The sequence below is a fragment of the Oncorhynchus tshawytscha genome, linkage group LG19, assembly GCF_018296145.1.
Source record: "Oncorhynchus tshawytscha isolate Ot180627B linkage group LG19, Otsh_v2.0, whole genome shotgun sequence".
In the NCBI taxonomy this organism is placed as follows: domain Eukaryota; kingdom Metazoa; phylum Chordata; class Actinopteri; order Salmoniformes; family Salmonidae; genus Oncorhynchus; species Oncorhynchus tshawytscha.
Window position 1 is genome coordinate 45529257 of NC_056447.1, and position 19752 is coordinate 45549008.

Sequence of the window (19752 nt, forward strand, 5' to 3'; positions counted from 1 at the left end):
TCGGTATGCACGTGTGTGTGTGTGCTTGAGTATAGCATGTATTGTGTGTTTTTATACAGTGTGGTGCTGTTGTTAATGTGTGTGTGTGTGTATATGAATGTGTGTGTGTGTGTATGAATGTGTGCGTGTGTGTACCTGATTCGGGTCTTTATTGATCCCCTATCCACCCACTGCCAGAGTGTTGTAGTGTTGCCTGGGAAGCTTTAGCTAGCTGTTTCTCTTTCTGCTGTGTAATGCTGGCTGGCTCATTTCCTGTCTGCTTAGAACACTGTGTTTTGACAGCACTGGGAAGATTCCTCTAGTTTCTGACACTGAGACAGCGTAGCTGAAATTTAAAGCACTGTCAAACACTGTGTGTGTGTCTTCATTGAATTAGACCGCTGCGCCACTTGGGAGCAAATGTCTATGTGTCTGAATTGAACTGTTGTGTGTGTGTGTGTGTGTCTGTCTGTCTGTCTGTCTGTCTGTCTGTTTGTCTTCATATGTCTATGTGTCTGCATATGAGTGTGTGTGTTGTGATTTGCTCATTTCCTGTCTGTTTTTGTGTTTCTTGACAGGCCTGTCAGGGGTCGTGCCTTGATGAGCTGGCCCTGGAATCCCTCATGCCTCTTCAGCTGCTTCAGAACTACATCTTCCTGGTACACACATACACACACACGCACGCGCACACACACACACACACACACACACACAAGGAAAGAGGAGAAATAGAATATGATTATATGGATTCACAAAACAGGTCACTTGGATTTTGGGTTTAGTATTTTTGTGCCCTCTACTGGCCACATGTATACTGGCCACATATTTTGGGGAATGAAAATGTGGCTGTGTCCTAATTCTCTGCCTTTCTCCATAAGTGTGTCTGAAACTGCTTGCTAATAAAGGACAGGATAGAAAGGACGCTTAGTGTGTCACTTTGTGTTATGGGCCGTAAGGGGACCTGTCAAGAGTACCTAGCCAATCAGACTTCCCTCTGCATCAAGATGAAGCAGGAGTCTGTGGGTGTGGCCTGTGACATCTGGGTGGAGGTGGACAGGGGTCTCACTAAAGAACATCTGTTGGACACCTTCATCAACTGTGGTAAATAGTATTTCTAAATGTTGTTATAAAACTAGAGTTATACTTGCCTCATTCTGTTCAGTAATCTTGGATTATGCTGCTCCATAAGGTCAGTCACAGGAAGACACTGCTCCCTTAGGAACAGATCTAGGATCATCATCCGGACCAGAAAACACAAACTGACAAAACTAAGATCCGGGATTGTGGGCGACTTCATTCTGTTATTTCTGTATCTGTGTTAGTCCAGGTGGCTGGCCTGGCTCTGGAACATAGTGGTGGTCCTTCACGTGGAGTAGGCCATCGTCTCCCGGCTCTGGAACAGAGTGGAGGTCCTTCATGTGGAGTAGGCCATCGTCTCCCGGCTCTGGAACATAGTGGAGGTCCTTCACGTGGAGTAGGCCATCGTCTCCCGGCTCTGGAACATAGTGGAGGTCCTTCACGTGGAGTAGGCCATCGTCTCCCGGCTCCTGGACACTGGGCATCACCTAGCATCGTCTCCTGGCTCTCTGGAGGTCCTTCACGTGGAGTAACTGGGCATCACCTAGCAAACAGCTCAGGCCATCGTCTCCCGGCTCTGGAACATAGTGGAGCTCAGGCCAGCCATCGTCTCCCGGCTCTGGAACGCCATCGTCTCCTGGCTCTGCGGTGGTCAAGGCTGCTCTCAGTATCCTGGTCAACAAAGCCGTCCTGCAGGGATGCCCTTTGCCACGGCACGGTGGGTACACACTACACTATTGCCTGAATTAAACTATAGGGCCGACCAGACCTGTAATGGCTCAGCTAGTTTCTTTTCACATTGTCCTTTCCAGCACGGGTCCAGCAACTATGGTGGATGCGTTACCAGGCCAGCTCAGTACAGCTCGTCTTGCTTGGATCGGTTTGGCCCTATAGTGTTCATCTGGGTTGAATTTGTGTTTGTCTTATGTATTTTGGATTGATGGATGATAGGTAGACTGCTTGTTTGCCTGGTTGGGAGGAAGGTAGATTGGTAGTTGTATAGGTGGATAGAGAGAATAGTTTAATAGTCCTAAATGTCCATGTGTTTCCCTCCTCATCAGAGATTAACAGGCACCTGATGAAGTTCCGAGGTGGGACCTTCCCTCTCTCAACCATTGGCTCCTGTAAAGGGGGCGGTGGCAGGAAGGGGTAGGACAGTAGCATGTGGAGATGAGCCAATACCAGCCCGCGAAAGAAGGGGAAACCCCGCCTCCAACTGGAGCTGTGGAGATTCTCTCAGAGAAGGTAGGATGAATCAGTGTTTTTCACTACTGTTGTAAAGTTTACCCTACCTTTTGAGTTTGAATAGCCATAATGGTTATTCATGTTGTCCTTTTCTTGCCTGCAGGGTCATTGTCCAGCGCTGATGTCCTCTTCATCACCAACGGCAATACTCCGAGGTCAGTGATGCTAACCTGAGCCGTTCATTTGACCCTTTTGGGAAGTATCCATTAGGATTGTTTTCCAGTAGAATGAGTTTATATGATGCAACCACTAGTATGTTATTGATATCATGTAGCATGCTGTGTTCTAGCCTCTATGAAATGTGACCGGTGCCTAGATTTGGTCATAAGTAGCAAAATGTTTTTTTTTTTTTATATATATTGGATAAAAGTAGAGACTCAGAGCTAGAAAATAGTTGAGGAACAATGGGAAAGTAATAAACTTGTAACCTCACTGGAGAGCTCTTCTTCGTCTACACCCATTCAGGATCATTCACACCCTCTTAAGCCTTAACCCCACCCATCTCTTTAAGGATTCACACATGTGAGGTTATATACTAAACAGAGTCAGTAGTTTAGTAAACAACCAAAGATTTCAAGACTAAAAGTGGTAAAAGTAGTAGCCTACAATAAGGGAAAACACCAGGTAAAAATACACTTTATCTAGTTCTTGGCCTATATCCTAATCTGACTTTGGTGCAGGTCATGTTGTTCTTTACATTACCGTCTCTGGTAAACACACACTATATCAAATAATATATACGTTTATTTGTCACATGCACAGGATACAGAAGGTGTAAATAGTACAGTGAAGTGGTTACTTGCATAGTACCAATATCAAAAACAGAAAGTGTCCAGATAAACAAATTGTATAAATATTTTATCATTATTAGATGATGCTTATCAGACACACTTGTCTAAATTGATGGGTCATGTGAAGGAAATGCTATAACCACCCCCAGCCACATCTAGCTAAGTGGATGGGTCACTATTGTCTAGACATGTACACATGTTCATGAAAAATAAAAGATGGCTGTAATCACCCCCAGCCACATCTAGCTAGGTGGATGGGTCACTATTGTCTAGACATGTACACATGTTCATGAAAAATAAAAGATGGCTGTAATCACCCCCAGCCACACCTGGCTAATTTGATGGGTCATGTAATCATCTGGTTTAGTGTTGTAGACATGTAGCTTGCTAGCTAAACAATGAACTGGCATAATCCCAACTCATACTACTACCAATACAAACATTGTCATAGCTGTAGTATGACTCTGCAGTTAGCTAAAGCGAACCAACTAGGTTCAATGTTAGCTAGCTAACATTAGGCTATAACTAGCAATGCAAATGGATTTCTGATTCAAGAACATTTCTACACAGCTCGAACACGTAACATTAGTTAGCGAGCCAGATAGCTAACATGTGATTTAACTTGCAATGAAAATGAATTTCTGACAAAATTATAAACTTTTAATATTTGAAAATGTAGCTAGACTCTTACCCGTATGTATACATGGATAAATGCTTCACCGCAGACTGAAACCATTTAACTTGTTTGGCCAGCGTTGTGTCAAGTCACTCCGGTTCACATTGACCGTGGCGTGTGCAGAAAGTAGCCCATCACTTTTTGCAACTGATCTGTCGAGATCGCCTACTAAATTTAGGGCATTGATGTTGTTGCGAAAAGTAGCAAAACTTTTGGAGTTCTCGATTGGCTAACGTTCTATTGTTAAATAAGTACACGGTGGAAAGGACTATCAACACATACTGAACAGCTCATGTTATAGACTGAAGCATTTTACATGACAGACCATTACAAACTCATCTCCCGGCATGTCCAGCCCATCAATTATCTCAGCCAATCATGGCTAGTGGGAAGGTTCCTGTCTTTGTCCATTGCTAAACCAACTAGGCTCATAATTTAACAATGGTATTCGTATTTACGGAAGGAATACAAGTTTGTTATTAAGGCACATGAAAGTTCACGTTTCAGAAGGGTTTTCTGCCCAAAACCGCAGTTTGATAAAAAATAAATGTTTGCATTCAAATGCCTCTCCTTTGAGGTAGTGACTTGTGACATACACCTAGTTTTCTGAAACGTGTCACAAATGTGTGATAGAATGGAGTATTGCTGAGACCATCCAGCAGGGGTCAGTGTAGTGTAGTGTTCTGATCTTGTACTGTGTGATTGTACTGATGTTGTACTGTAGTGTGATTGTACTGATGTTGTACTGTACTGTGATTGTACTGATATTGTACTGTTCTGTACTGTGATATTGCTGATTTTGTACTGTACTGTGATTGTACTGATGTTGTACTGCAGTGTAGTGTGATTGCACTAATGTTGTACTGTACTGTAGTGTGATTGTACTGATGTTGTACTGTACTGTAGTGTGATTGCACTGATGTTGTAGTGTAGTGTGATTGTACTGATGTTGTACTGTAGTGTGATTGTACTGATGTTATACTGCACTGTACTGTGATTGTACTGTACTGTAGTGTAATTGTACTGATGTTGTACTGTAGTGTGATTGTATTGATGTTGTACTGTACTGTAATGTGATTGTACTGTACTGTAGTGTAATTGTACTGGTGTTGTACTGTAGTGTGATTGCATTGATGTTGTACTGTAGTGTGATTGTACTGATGTTGTACTGTACTGTAGTGTGATTGTACTGTACTGTAGTGTAATTGTACTGATGTTGTACTGTAGTGTGATTGCATTGATGTTGTACTGTAGTGTGATTGCACTGATGTTGTACTGTAGTGTGATTGTACTGATGTTGTACTGTAGTGTGATTGTACTGATGTTGTACTGTACTGTAATGTGATTGTACTGTACTGTAGTGTAATTGTACTGATGTTGTACTGTAGTGTGATTGCATTGATGTTGTACTGTAGTGTGATTGTACTGATGTTGTACTGTACTGTAGTGTGATTGTACTGTACTGTAGTGTGATTGTACTGATGTTGTAATAGTGTGATTGTGCTGATGTTGTACTATACTGTGTGTGATTGCAGTGTTGTAGATGGGGACCATGTGAGTCTGTCTCTGTGTTCTTACAAGACTGATCTGATCAGGGAGTTACAGACCATGTGCTCCAGCAAGTCAGAGCCAGACATCAGTAAGGTACCATGCACACACACACACACACACACACACACACACACACACACACACACACACACACACACACACACACACACACACACACACACACACACACACACACACACACACACACACACACACACACACACACACACACACACACACACTTTTTCTCTATCATTCTCTCTCTCATACACATACCATGAGGTTGACCTTTTCTTTCGGGTGTATTTCTATGTGTTGCAGATTGCTCAGTCCGAGGAGGACTTCATCGTCTTCTCTGGCTCTCCAAATGGACAATCACCCCGCCGCAGGACCGACCATAAAGAAAAAGCTCTACCACAGATGGTGAGAAAAGTGCAGTCGGTTAGAGGCTGTAGTATTGAACACAGATGGTCAAAAGGAGGTTTAACCGAACTAAAGCACTGGTTGTGGTTTACAGGCTTTTATTCCAGCCTTGCACTAACTCAACTAATTCACCTCACTAAGTGCAGGCCTAGAACAAAAATGTGAACTGTCTGGTGGTCCCCCATTAGAGGGTTGGGAAACACTGGTAAAGAGGCCCTAATGCTTATCTGTCTGTCTGTACCCCTTTACAGACCGGCAGCAGTCACTCCAACCCCATCCCTGCCTCCAACCCCATCCCTGCCTCCAACACCATCCCTGCCTTAGGCAGCCTCTTGCAAGAGGCGATCGATGTCCTACCCATGTCCCAGCTCCCTGTCTCCAGCAGCAGGGGACAGCAGCCACTAGCCTAGCAGCAGCAGCAGTGCCTCCGCACCACGAACACCCACTACGAACACTAACTGCAACGCGAACAGAACTGAACCAAGCAGCAGCAGCAAAACAAGGCAGGCCCTAACCAGACACAACAACAACAACAACGAAAACAACCAACAACACAAGGAAATCTCGATCCTACACCGAGACCTGCATGAAAACAACAACCATACCAAGTACTAGATGAACTCCCTTTTTCCTCTTCCTTCACCTTCCTTCCTTCCTTCCTTCCTTCCTTCCTTCCTTCCTTCCTTCCTTCCTTCCTTCCTTCCTTCCTTCCTTCCTTCCTTCCTTCCTTCCTTCCTTCCTTCCTTCCATCCTTCCTTCCATCCTTCCTTCCATCCTTCCTTCCTTCCTTCCTTCCTTCCTTCCTTCCATCCTTCCTTCCATCCTTCCTTCCATCCTTCCTTTAATCATTCCTTCCTTCCATCCTTCCTTCCTTCCTTCCTTCACCTTCCTTCCTTCCTTCACCTTCCTTCCTTCCTTCACCTTCCTTCCATCCTTCCTTCCTTCCATCCTTCCCACCACTCTGCTTTGATCCCTCCATGTTGTAAAGTTAGGGTTAATGACGACCTTTTAGTATTTGTACTTGTTATCCGTACTTGTTACACTGTATAACAATTGTGTACTTGGGGACCATAGTTTTATGATATTATACAGTATTTAAGTATTGAAAGAAGTTTTAAAAAAGAAAGAAAAGAAATTCGCAGGGAATTATGTCAAAAGAAAAATAAGTACTTAAAACAGGTTTTACCTTTTGGGGTGAAAGAATAGAAACAGGACATTTTTAGCTATTACGTATTTTCGAATATTCAAGTGTTTTATGTTTAAATAGTTGCAAGGTTGTTTTAAATACTGCTGAAATGAATAAAGGTTTTACCAAATATTTGTAAATAAGAACGATTAGTAAAATTAATGGTATATAGATTGGTGTATGTGGTATTAAGCTTGTACAGTGAAGAAGTCCAAAAGAAAAGTGGAAGAAAAAAACCCCTTGTATATATGTCTGTAATAATAGGAGAATTCCAAGTGATTGGAATGTGGCAATAAGTAAAGATAATTGCAAACACGGGACATTTTCTTTCTTTTGACTATGAACCATAAATAAATACTTTAAACTACCCAGAATTCCATCCCTCGATTCACCTTTGACCTCTAAGTGGAGCCCGATATAAATTTCAAAGCAGCACGTTTTTTTTTCTTTTTAAAAACGTTTTATTAATTTATTTTGGGAGGGGGGATGTGTTATTTTGAATGGCCATTGTTGAATTATGTACAGGATATATTTTAGTCAGTCTTTGGTGTTCTGTATGATAGCTGTCTGAAGTTTAAAGAAATGTCCTGGTTCCTTTAAGCACAACCATTAAAACTGCACTGTCAACCCCAAGTCCTCCACCTCTTGTCTTCTCATACCAGACCATTCTCCACTGAGAATTTAAAATAAAAAACTTGTGAAGGCTTCATAGAGCATACATTAAGTACAAGATGCTTCACAAATGATTTATAAGGGAAAGCAGTAACACTTTACTTCAAGACTGCAGGTGTAATTCTCTATAACTTGGGTCATGTTAATGGGAGAAAGTCATGGAATAAAAAAAACTTAATTACACAGAAGGCATGTTTATACCTGGTGCTAACATGGGTCCTATGTCCTGATCTTGTCTACATTCTGATTGTGCCCATATTTCCAGAAATGTGTCTACAACACATGGTATTAAAATTCCTGTTATCCATCCAGTGTCTGCATTGTGACCAGATATCCTGATCCCTTCCTTTATGCAAATTTCACACCTATTCTTTCAAAATAATATTGATTTATTGTAAGATTTATATTGATGTAATCAATCAATGGTGCCACCTGTCAATTACTTTAGAGAGTGGAATAACTATGATTTAAATGGTTTCTCTGTCCAGATCTGTTTACACTTGTAAGATATCCAGACACAATGTGTATCTGACTACATCCGGAGGTGGGCAAGATGATCTGATCACGATCGGATCACAATGTGTCTTTTGATTGTCTACAACTGTCTAAAAATATGGGCACAATCAGAATGTGGACAAGATCAGGACAAATGGCGCAAGTTAGAACCAGGTATAAAATGGGCTAGATGGCATCCAGGACCAGAGGAAAAACACTGTCTTACCAATGACCACTCACAAACTTTTTAAAAAATCGTTTTACTGGAAATATAATCAATTGAAAACAAAATATTCTTGATTCTGGAAAAACAAAACACGTCATTTATACATTTTTGGACATGTGTGTCCCTTTCCTATGAATAAGAAATAGCTTTGTTTTTTTCATTTACACTGTAAAAAACTCTGCCATTGTCACAGTTAGAATTCAGTCTGACCAGTAACCACAGTAACAAAGGACGCTTGACAAATCACATTTAAAAAAGCGGGTTTCTTTTTTCTTTCTTTTTTTGAATTTGATCATTTATTTTCCTTGCTATTAACCCACCAGACCACCATGAAAAAACTAAAGAGTACCTCAGGTTTCTTTAAAGTGCATACAAATAGAACAAATAAGGCTACTTCAGGTTAATCACTTGTCCATAGCATCACCCATCATTCTCATTCCTGTTTTGTGTATTTACAGCTTTGAATATAAGTTGCCCTGAGGCACTAACCTTAAGCATTGCGAGGGAAACAAAAATCAAATCAGTGTCTGTGGGCAACTTCATTGTACTCTGTATTTACAGACAGCTTTCCATTGGGGTTAGGGACCCTATAACTTTACAATCTTGGCCAAAAAGTATGGGCTTATATTCAAACAAAACTAGCATCCCAATGTTATTAAAATTCAACAAAACCTCCCTCTGGAAATACCTGGATGGTGTTTTTGACTGAACAGAGCCATACCTGTACCAATAAGGACCAGACAAAGAAAGGGACAGACCACATCTCACATTCACACTGTTATCATCTACATTAAAGGGAACTTGGCTCTTTCTCCGTTTGTCTTTTCACAACTCCTTGCATCCTATCTCCTTACCTCCGTCTCAACCATATTGGAGGAGAAGGTCCAAGGTACCTCCTCCCAGGCCTACTTCTCCAATGTGTTTTGAAAAGGAGTCGAGGAGAGAGGATGCAAGGAAACGAGGAAAGTTCAATTGAGAAAGAGCATTTCAGAAGACAAAATGTCATCCAGTTAGTCAGGTGCTCCTTCTTATAGACGTGTGTCCTGGACCTCGTCCTCAGCCTCCTCTTGCAGGGCGGTGATCTTGGGCTGCTGGGATTGAGGGGGTCGCTTGCTGGAGTTGAGGCGGTGCAGGGGGAAGAGTTTGAGGCGCTCAGCAGCACTTATGGCCTGCTTCAGGTGGCTGGTCTCGTTCAAAAGCTTTTGAATGGAGTCATACCGCTTCATAGAACTGCCCTCGATCATCTGGAGGGGAGGGAGGGAGGAGGGGAAAGAGGGAGGGGAGGGATGAGTCGGTAGGTTCCAATGGCTACATGGGTTAGACCAGGGGTGAAAGTAGATTCCATTTTTTACAGGTACATGACACCCAAGTTCTTGCATGCATTTTTTATGCTACAAAAATAACAGGGTAGCCTACGCTGCTGACATTGACAAACAGATCAATAAAAAACATGTTGTCAATCCATATAATTGCCTTACGAAAAGGGGAGATACAAATACAATATGACGTCCATCTAACCTGGAGGAGGAAATGATTGTCCAAAAACAAACTAAAGTGGCACTGACCCAAGACAGTGAATATGCACACTCACCGGGGATATTTATTTATTTAACTTGGCAAGTCAGTTAAGAACAAATTCTTATTTCCAATGACGGCCTACCGGATATGGACGATGCTCTCCGCTGGTGCCAATATGATACTAGGCTACTGTTCGCTTCAATTAGCCTAAATTTAGAATGTTTTAACTAAAAGACAGATTGGAGTATTTTCATTGTTATCACTTTATAGCAATAGCCATTTGCTTTCCAAACAGTTTTTCCGCGATTGTATTTTTAAATATTGTGATATGCCTGGCTGGGTCTTTCTGCTTACACCGACAGTCGCAACTCAACAATCATCTATTTTGGTGTTTGCAGCGAGAACTGCCCAAATTGCTCACCCTAATAATTTGGTCCCTTTTCCCCTCATAATTGAGCCTACTGTTCTGACTTGGTGGTGCACATGTAGCCCATAGCCTGTTTTAAAGAAATGTCATCACTGAATATTGTAAGAGCTTTCATTGTCTGCTTATATCCATTTATTTATCCTATGGTTCTGACTTGGTGTACAGGGAGAATACTGTAAGAATGGCCCATGTTCTGAATTCTGTCTCTATACATTTAAAAAGTGGTGAACAAACAGCTATATTGACTACGTCCATCCTAGCTCGCTCATTAATGTCTTCATCGAAATTACGGATTGCCTCTTATCCACTCGTTGTCCCCTTATGCTATTGTTTGTACAATTCAATTGTCACTAGAAACCACATTTGTTTAAGCAAGTCAGCCATATGTTCTTTTTAAAGGCAGTAAATGAGGCTGAATGAACTGTTTCGCTAACAGACAAGGCTCCCTGAAAGCCAGGTGTAGAAGTGGTAAGGTTTTGGGACTCTGTTGGGGCAGCTTTATGTAGGCCCTAACAGTTTGTGGGCACCGTTTGTCACCGTTATAGTCCAATTAATGTATTGTTTAGTGTTGTGTTGTGTAGGGGCTGTTCTGGCAATCATCAAAAGAAAATGGGGGGAGTTTGCCCCACCAAAATGTACATTCTAAAAGGGTCATTAGGTTTACACTTGAATTAATGCATCCAGTGTGTCCACAGGGTCTCGGCCTTGACAAAATGTAAGCGTTCTCCTCAAACCACACCGCAATTTGGAACGTAATTCCAGTCAATTCACTGAGCATACAAACCAAAGTAAAACTGCTGCCAATGTGGTACAGTAAAGCACTAAAATGACCACACTAGGTTGTGTAATGCAGGTAGAGTGAATAATGCTGGTTGTGTAATGCAGGGAGAATGAATAATGCTGGTTGTATAATGCAGGGAGAATGAATAATGCTGGTTGTGTAATGCGGGGAGAATGAATAATGCTGGTTATATAATGCAGGGAGAATGAATAATGCTGGTTGTATAATGCAGGGAGAATGAATAATGCTGGTTGTATAATGCAGGGAGAATGAATAATGCTGGTTGTATAATGCAGGGAGAATGAATAATGCTGGTTGTATAATGCAGGAGAATGAATAATGCTGGTTGTATAATGCAGGGAGAATGAATAATGCTGGTTGTGTAATGCAGGGAGAATGAATAATGCTGGTTGTATAATGCAGGGAGAATGAATAATGCTGGTTGTATAATGCAGGGAGAATGAATAATGCTGGTTGTATAATGCAGGGAGAATGAATAATGCTGGTTGTGTAATGCAGGGAGAATGAATAATGCTGGTTGTATAATGCAGGGAGAATGAATAATGCTGGTTGTGTAATGCAGGGAGAATGAATAATGCTGGTTGTATAATGCAGGGAGAATGAATAATGCTGGTTGTGTAATGCAGGGAGAATGAATACTGCTGGTTGTGTAATGCAGGGAGAATGAATAATGCTGGTTGTGTAATGCAGGGAGAATGAATACTGCTGGTTGTGTAATGCAGGGAGAATGAATAATGCTGGTTGTGTAATGCAGGGAGAATGAATACTGCTGGTTGTGTAATGCAGGGAGAATGAATAATGCTGGTTGTGTAATGCAGGGAGAATGAATACTGCTGGTTGTGTAATGCAGGGAGAATGAATAATGCTGGTTGTGTAATGCAGGGAGAGTGTAAAAATGTTCCAGTGTCAAGCACCCAGCATCATGTCTTACAGTGCATTCAGAAAGTATTCAGACCTCTTCACTTTTTACACATTTTGTTATGTGTAAAAAGTGAAAATGGATTAAATTGTTTTTTCCCCCCATCATCATTCTACACACAATACCCCATAATGAAAAAGCAAAAATGTGGGCCTCCTGGGTGGCGCAGTGGTTAAGGGCGCTGTACTGCAGCACCAGCTGCGCCACCAGAGACTCTGGGTTCGCGCCCAGGCTCTGTCGTAACCGGCCGCGACCGGGAGGTCTGTGGGACGACGCACAATTGGCCTAGCGTCGTCTGGGTTAGGGAGGGTTTGGCCGGTAGGGAAATCCTTGTCTCATCGAGCACCAGCGACTCCTGTGGCGGGCCGGGCGAAGTGCGCGCTAACCAAGGTTGCCAGGTTGAATGGCGCTGTGTTAAGAAGCAGTGCGGCTTGGTTGGGTTGTGTATCGGAGGACGCATGACTTTCAACCTTCGTCTCTCCCGAGCCCGAACGGGAGTTGTAGCGATGAGACAGTTATAGATAGTAGCTACTAAAAACAATTGGATACCATGACATTGGGGTAAAAACAAAACTGTGTTTTTTGTATACAAAAACAACAATTGAAATATCACACTTTACTCAGTACTCTGTTGAAGCACCTTTGGCAGTGATTACAGCCTCAAGTCTTCTTGGGTATGACGCTACAAGCTTGGCACACCTGTATTTGGGGAGTTCCGTTCATCTTTCTCTCGATCCTGACAAGCCTCCCAGTCCCTGCCTGCTTCCGTCTGGCCACTATACCATAAAGGCCTTATTGGTGGAGTGCTACAGAGACAGTTGTCCTTCTGGAAGGTTCTCCCATCTCCACAGAGGAACTCTGGAGCTCTGTCAGAGTGACCATCGGGTTCTTGGTCACCTCCCTGACCGAGGCCCTCCTCCCCGATTGCTCAGTTTGGCCAGGCGGCCAGCTATAGGAAGAGTCTTGGTGGGTCCAAACTTCCTCCAATAAAGAATGATGGAGGCCACTGTGTTCTTGGGGGCCTTCAATGCTGCAGACATTTTTTGGTACCCTTCACCAGATCTGTGCCTCGACACAGATCTGTAAAGGCTGTAAAGTAAATCAAATGTGGAAAAAGTGAATAGGTCTGAATACTTTCCGAATGCATTGTATGTCACTGTGCCTGCCTTGTCATGCTCTCTGCTTCTGTGAACACAAACACTTATATTTGGTGGTCACTTATATTTCCCAAACAAATAAACACACACACACACACACATATGCATGCGGCCCACACCATGCCCTAAATCCCTCAAACTCAACTCTGGACCTCGAAGCCAGTTCCATTGCTTTTTTTCATTGTTTCCCTTTAAGCAGGAAGTGATTTAGACCTGGCACACCAGATGTATGTAATTAATGATGAGGTAGAAAGGAAAAGCAGCAGGCTCCAGACCTCATAGGGTAAGAGTTGAATAGCCCTGCCCTATATCATGGTACACTGTTAATCAAATAAGTGATTTACTCTGAGGCTAACAAATGGCGATGCCCTGATAGAAGAATTTAATTACACTAAAATGGAGGATAAATGATTTAGCTGGTGATTGGTGCTCTATTCTCAGCTCCAACAGGGAAATACTAAAGCATTTTAATGGAAGCGATGGGGGGGGTAACGAAGGGGAAAACCTCATGCTTAAAGGGGATAGATCTTGTGTGTGTGTGTGTGTGTGTGTGTGTGTGTGTGTGTGTGTGTGTGTGTGTGTGTGTGTGTGTGTGTGTGTGTGTGTGTGTGTGTGTGTGTGTGTGTGTGTGTACTAACCAGGAAGGACTGGCACTCCAGCAGTGGTTCCACTCTGTGTTCTGACAGTATGACTGTACAGTTGGAGAAAGACTGTTTCAGCGTCTTCCTCAGGACCTGCAATGTTCTGTCAACCAGAAAAACATTTTTACACAACCATTAGACAACGTTCCTCTGTCAATCATACACAAAACAGAGAGTAGACAAAAAAGAACCACAGAGTTTAACGATAGGCCTACATATCACACACTCCCCCTGTTCTGCTGCTACTCTCTCAACCTCCCACTGTTCTGTTGCTACTCTCTCAACCTCCCCTGTTCTGTTGTTACTCTCAACCTCCCCCTGTTCTGTTGCTACTCTCTCAACCTCTCCCCTGTTCTGTTGCTTCTCTCTCAACCTCCCCTGTTCTGTTGCTACTCTCTCAACCTCCCCTGTTCTGTTGCTACTCTCTCAACCTCCCCTGTTCTGTTGCTACTCTCAACCTCCCCTGTTCTGTTGCTACTCTCTCAACCTCCCCTGTTCTGTTGCTACTCTCTCAACCTCCCCCTGTTCTGTTGCTACTCTCTCAACCTCCCCTGTTCTGTTGCTACTCTCTCAACCTCCCCTGTTCTGTTGCTACTCTCTCAACCTCCCCTGTTCTGTTGCTACTCTCTCAACCTCCCCTGTTCTGTTGCTACTCTCTCAACCTCCCCTGTTCTGTTGCTACTCTCTCAACCTCCCCTGTTCTGTTGCTACTCTCTCAACCTCCCCTGTTCTGTTGCTACTCTCTCAACCTCCCCCTGTTCTGTTGCTACTCTCTCAACCTCCCCTGTTCTGTTGCTACTCTCTCAACCTCCCCCTGTTCTGTTGCTACTCTCTCAACCTCCCACTGTTCTGTTGCTACTCTCTCAACCTCCCCCTGTTCTGTTGTTACTCTCAACCTTCCCCTGTTCTTTTGCTACTCTCTCAACCTCCCCCTGTTCTGTTGCTACTCTCTCAACCTCCCCCTGTTCTGTTGCTACTCTCTCATTCCCAACCCAATTCTCTCTCCTTCTCCCTTGACTCATATGTTCTACTTGACTGTCTACACAGTAGCCTTTGTGAGGCGTTGATGTGTCATATTTCTCCAGTTTTTGTGCACACACACACACACACACACACACACACACACACACACACACACACACACACACACACACACACACACACACACAGGACAGACAGGACAGACAGCATCAGCATTTGTGGGTTCGATTAAAGGCTCAAAATGCCCAGAAACAAATAACTTTCTTCTGAAACTCGTCAGTCTATTCTTGTTTTGAGAAATTAAGGCTATTCCATATGAGAAATTGCCAAGAAACTGAAGATCTCGTACAACGCTGTGTACTACTCCCTTCACAGAATAGCGCAAACTGTCTCTGACCAGGCCAGCATCCCAGAGTCGCCTCTTCACTGTTGACGTTGAGACTGATGTTTTGCGGGTACTATTTAATGAGGACTCGTGAGGTGTCTGTTTCTCAAACTAGACACTAATGTACTTGTCCTTTTGCTCAGTTGTGCACCGGGGCCTCCCACTCCGTATACTCTGTATATTCTGGTTAGAGCCAGTTTGCACTGTTCTTTGAAGGGAGTAGTACACAGCATTGTATGAGATCTTCAGTTTCTGGGCAACTTCTCGCATGGAATGGCCTTCATCTATCAGAAAAAGAATAAACTGCCGAGTTTCAGAAGAAAATTCTTTGTTTCTGGACATTTTGAGCCTGTAATCAAACCCACAAACGCTAATTCTCCAGATACTCAACTAGTGTAAAGGCCAGTTTAATTGCTTCTTTAATCAGGAAAACAGTTTTCAGCTGTGCTAACATAATTGCAAAAGGCTTTTCTAATGATCAATTAGACTTTTAAAATGATAAACTTGGATTAGCTAACACAACATGCCATTGGAACACAGGAGTGATGGTTGCTGGTAATGGGAGTCTGTACGCCTATGTAGATATTCCATAAAAAATATGTCGTTTCCAGCTACAATAGTAATTTACAATATTAACAATGTTTACACTGTATTTCTGATCAATTTTATGTTATTTTAATGGACAAAAAAATGTGCTTTTCTTTCAAAAACAAGGACATTTCTAAGTGACCCCAAACTTTTGAAGGGTGTATATATAGCGTGTATAAACAGGGCAGCAGGTAGCCTAGTGGTTAGAGCGTTGGGCCAATAACTGAAAGGTTGCTAGATCGAATCCCTGAACTGACAAGGTGAAAATCTGTCGTTCTGCCCCTGAACAAGGCAGTTAACCCACTGTTCCTAAGTCGTCATTGTAAATAAGAATTTGTTCTTTGCTGACTTGCCTAGTTAAATAAAAAATCTAAATAAAAAAAATCTAAAACACACATTCTCTCTTTCTCCCTTTACGTACACATTTCCCCGTCTCACCCTACAAACTCCTCCCGTAAGCCCACTAATGTGCACTTCCTGCTGAGGTTAAGATGAAAGCAGCAGGTTTGAAGTTAACCAGCATCATCAACAACCACTAATTCACTCATTACAGGCCCCATTTAGCGTAAAGTCCTGTGTCGGTACGTGTGGTTACATACTGTACGTACCCACACATCCAATGACAGTTACGGTAAGTCCTGGAATTGTCACCATATGCAGTGAGACACTCAAACACACACACATCTCTCTCTCTCCTCCTCATCCTCCCTCCCTCTTCCCTTACATGGGGTCGAGGTAGGCGCTGGGTTCGTCCAGCAGCAGTATGCGGGCCTTGCTGAGGATGGAGCGGGCCAAACACATGAGCTGCTTGTGTCCGTTACTCAGGACATAACCCCCGTCCTCCAGCTGGAAGTCCAGCTTGTCTGGGAACTGCTCTATCACGGACTTCAGACCCACCTGGACAACACATAGGACAACAGGAAAACAGGAAAAATCAGTCAGTCAATCAATCAAACAAACAAACAATGAAATGTACCGACTCATTGATTCATATGTGGTATATGTGTATCCCCTGTTGAAAAAAACAACCTACAAGGGACATATGCAGGGCAGAACAGATCAGGTGACCTGGAGGGTGGAGTCATTTACATCTGATGTGGAGTTCAGGTTAATACTATGTGTTTGGAAAGGTCCACCACCTTCATTTTAAAGGGGTTGAAACAAATACGGTATGTGCATTGGGCGATCTATGATGTCATGTTGCTCTCCTATACATGACATCATAGATCGTCAAACCTTCAAAAAATGAAGGTGGTGGACCTTTCAAAACACATAGTACTAACCTGAACTCCACATCAGACATGACATCAGCTATGGTCAGAGTCAAGAGAAGGAGTCTCGTGTGAGTCTCCTGGCTGTGCTTGCTATACAACCACCACTATGGTGTGTTTATGGTGGCTTTGTCAGTGCCCCGCTCCACACACACGTACACAGCAACACCTTAACATCAGCATAGCATGTTGGAATGAGGTTACTGCTGTATGGAAGGAAGGGGATCAGTGTCCCTCTCTGCAGTGTACAGACAGACACACAGACAAACGGGATGTTTGTCTGTGTGGGATGTGGACATGAAGCTAGGATTAGGGTTGAACTGGGATGTGGACGTGAAACTAGGGTTAGGGTTATGGTTGAGGCTAGGGTTAGGGTTAAACCGGGATGTGAACATGAAGCTAGGGTTAGGGTTGAACCGGGATGTGGACGTGAAACTAGGGTTAGGGTTGTGGTTGAGGCTAGGGTTAGGGTTAAACCGGGATGTGAACATGAAGCTAGGGTTAGGGTTGAGGGTTTAGGTAAGGGGACTGAGGTCTGTTACCCTCAAGAGGGACAGGGTGTACAGGCACATAGGGACTTGACCAAATGATTGTATTAATCACTAGTTAAAAGAAAACACTTGTACAAGCTGTTAAGAGTGTATGGCTGAGGGTCTCACAGAACGCTCCAAACTTCTGACAGAATCAACAGAGTGCTCTGTGGTGTTTATAAAGGGCCACTAGATGGCATTTTATAGCCACAGGTAGGCCCAAATGCATGAAGCTCATTACTGTACATGTTCAGGAGCTGTGTAAATATAGCCCATATATATATATATATATATATATATAGACCCTTAAATAAATAATAAATAATTTATAAAGTTATAAGTGCTAATATGGCCAAATCAAGTGCATTAAGGGAAGGGTAGTAAATGCTAACAAAGCCTTCCTTATATCAAAAAAATGAATAGGTTGTGAATAGGGTTAGGGTTGTGGTTTAGGTTTAATCCAGGATGTGGACATGAAGCTAGGATTATTAGGGTTAATCCAGGTTGACATGAAGTAGGATTAGGGTTGGGTTAGGTTTAATCCAGGATGTGGACATGAAGCTAGGATTAGGGTTGTGGTTGAGGGTTAGGTTTAATCCAGGATGTGGACATGAAGCTAGGATTAGGGTTGTGGTGGGGGTTAGGTTTAATCCAGGATGTGGACATGAAGCTAGGATTAGGGTTGTGGTTGAGGGTTAGGGTTAATCCAGGATGTGGACATGAAGCTAGGGATTATGTGGGTTGATTAGGGGTGGTGGGGGTTAGGTTTAATCCAGGATGTGGACATGAAGCTAGGATTAGGGTTGTGGTTGAGGGTTAGGGTTAATCCAGGATGTGGACATGAAGCTAGGATTAGGGTTGTGGTTGAGGGTTAGGTTTAATCCAGGATGTGGACATGAAGCTAGGATTAGGGTTGTGGTTGAGGGTTAGTGTTAATCCAGGATGTGGACATGAAGCTAGGATTAGGGTTGTGGTTGAGGGTTAGGGTTCATCCGGGATGTGGACATGAAGCTAAGATTAGGGTTGTGGTTGAGGGTTAGGGTTCATCCGGGATGTGGACATGAAGCTAAGATTAGGGTTGTGGTTGAGGGTTAGGGTTAATCTGGGATGTGGACATGAAGCTAGGATTAGGGTTGTGGTTGAGGCTAGGGTTAAACCGGGATGTGGACATGAAGCTAGGATTAGGGTTGTGGTTGAGGCTAGGGTTAGGATTGAGTCAGGATGTGGACATAAAACTAGGATTAGGGTTTGGATTAGGGTTATGGTTGAGGCTAGGTTTAGGGTTGAGTCAGGATGTGGACATAAAGATAGGTTTAGGGTTTGGATTAGGGTTATGGTTGAGGCTAGGTTTAGGGTTGAGTCAGGATGTGGACATAAAGCTAGGTTGAGGGTTTGGATCAGGGTTGTGGTTGAGGCTAGGGTTAGGATTGAATCGGGATGTGGACATAAAGCTAGGATTAGGGTTTGGATTAGGGTTATGGTTGAGGCTAGGTTTAGGGTTGAATCGGGATGTGGACATAAAGCTAGGATTAGGGTTATGATTGAGGCTAGGTTTAGGGTTGAGTCAGGATGTGGGCATAAAACTTGGTTTAGGGTTGGACCAGACACCAGTGTGACTAATGTTAACTTAGTGTCTCACCTCCTCAGCCACCCGCCACAGTTCCTCGTCACTGTGGCAAGCGTGCGGATCCAGGTTCATACGGAATGTTCCAGTCAGGATGAAGATTTTCTGTCAAAGAAAAGAGAAAATTGAGGAGCTGTGTGAGTTGTTTTGTTTTTCAGGGTGAGCTGTGTGAGTTGTTTTGTTTTTCAGGGTGAGCTGTGTGAGTTGTTTTGTTTTTCAGGGTGAGCTGTGTGAGTTGTTTTGTTTTTCAGGGTGAGCTGTGTGAGTTGTTTTGTTTTTCAGGGTGAGCTGTGTGCGTTGTTTTGTTTTTCAGGGTGAGCTGTGTGAGTTGTTTTGTTTTTCAGGGTGAGCTGTGTGAGTTGTTTTGTTTTTCAGGGTGAGCTGTGTGAGTTGTTTTGTTTTTCAGGGTGAGCTGTGTGAGTTGTTTTGTTTTTCAGGGTGAGCTGTGTGAGTTGTTTTGTTTTTCAGGGTGAGCTGTGTGAGAGTCGTTCTTTGTAGCCACACTGTACTTGTTGACCAATATGGAGTTATCAATAGTACTTGAAAGTACTGATGTGTGAAATTAGATTAAGAATGGGCCGCTATCAA

General features: G+C 43.1%; 3 protein-coding genes across 9 annotated transcripts in view; 2 read left to right on the plus strand and 1 right to left on the minus strand.

Moving 5' to 3' along the window:
* LOC112219019 (cortactin-binding protein 2) overlaps positions 1 to 1529 on the plus strand; it is a 101919-nt gene extending 100390 nt beyond the window's left edge. The window contains exons 9-11 of one of the 6 annotated variants that reach the window (XM_042301743.1): positions 558 to 638; positions 936 to 1080; positions 1302 to 1529. The gene's annotated coding sequence lies outside the window, so the exon portion shown is untranslated. The remainder of the gene's footprint in view (positions 1 to 557; positions 639 to 935; positions 1081 to 1301) is intronic. The other 5 variants (XM_042301745.1, XM_042301744.1, XM_042301746.1 and 2 more) reach the window with 5 other exon arrangements.
* A 172-nt stretch (positions 1530 to 1701) lies between these two features.
* LOC121840086 (cortactin-binding protein 2-like) lies at positions 1702 to 6235 on the plus strand. Of its 2 annotated transcripts, none has more exons than XR_006079380.1 (6): positions 1702 to 1774; positions 2118 to 2301; positions 2405 to 2456; positions 5304 to 5407; positions 5641 to 5742; positions 5994 to 6235. XR_006079380.1 is itself a non-coding variant. In XM_042301750.1 (6 exons), exons 4-6 carry the CDS (start codon positions 5377 to 5379, stop codon positions 6150 to 6152), a joined length of 297 nt encoding a protein of 98 aa, XP_042157684.1. In that variant the 5' UTR covers positions 1702 to 1774; positions 2118 to 2301; positions 2405 to 2456; positions 5304 to 5376; the 3' UTR covers positions 6153 to 6235. The 2 variants fall into 2 exon arrangements, 1 of the variants encoding a protein (XP_042157684.1); XM_042301750.1 differs by having other exon boundaries at positions 5304 to 5412.
* A 586-nt stretch (positions 6236 to 6821) lies between these two features.
* LOC112219020 (cystic fibrosis transmembrane conductance regulator-like) overlaps positions 6822 to 19752 on the minus strand; it is a 68724-nt gene continuing 55793 nt past the window's right edge. Inside the window, exons 26-29 of the mRNA XM_042301751.1 lie at positions 19180 to 19269; positions 16464 to 16636; positions 13783 to 13888; positions 6822 to 9565 (exon numbers count right to left, since the gene is read on the minus strand). Of these exons, the coding sequence (XP_042157685.1) occupies positions 9350 to 9565; positions 13783 to 13888; positions 16464 to 16636; positions 19180 to 19269 (585 nt within the window). The 3' untranslated portion in view covers positions 6822 to 9349. The remainder of the gene's footprint in view (positions 9566 to 13782; positions 13889 to 16463; positions 16637 to 19179; positions 19270 to 19752) is intronic.

What these genes read in the sequence shown, in the direction of transcription:
- LOC121840086 (XM_042301750.1), top strand. Translation starts at nt 5,377, where the DNA reads ATGTGCTCCAGCAAGTCAGAGCCAGACATCAGTAAG. An exon ending in CAGAGCCAGACATCAGTAAG is followed by an intron (nt 5,413 to 5,640) that starts GTACCATGCACA and finishes TATGTGTTGCAG; the next exon opens with ATTGCTCAGTCCGAGGAGGA. An exon ending in AAAAAGCTCTACCACAGATG is followed by an intron (nt 5,743 to 5,993) that starts GTGAGAAAAGTG and finishes ACCCCTTTACAG; the next exon opens with ACCGGCAGCAGTCACTCCAA.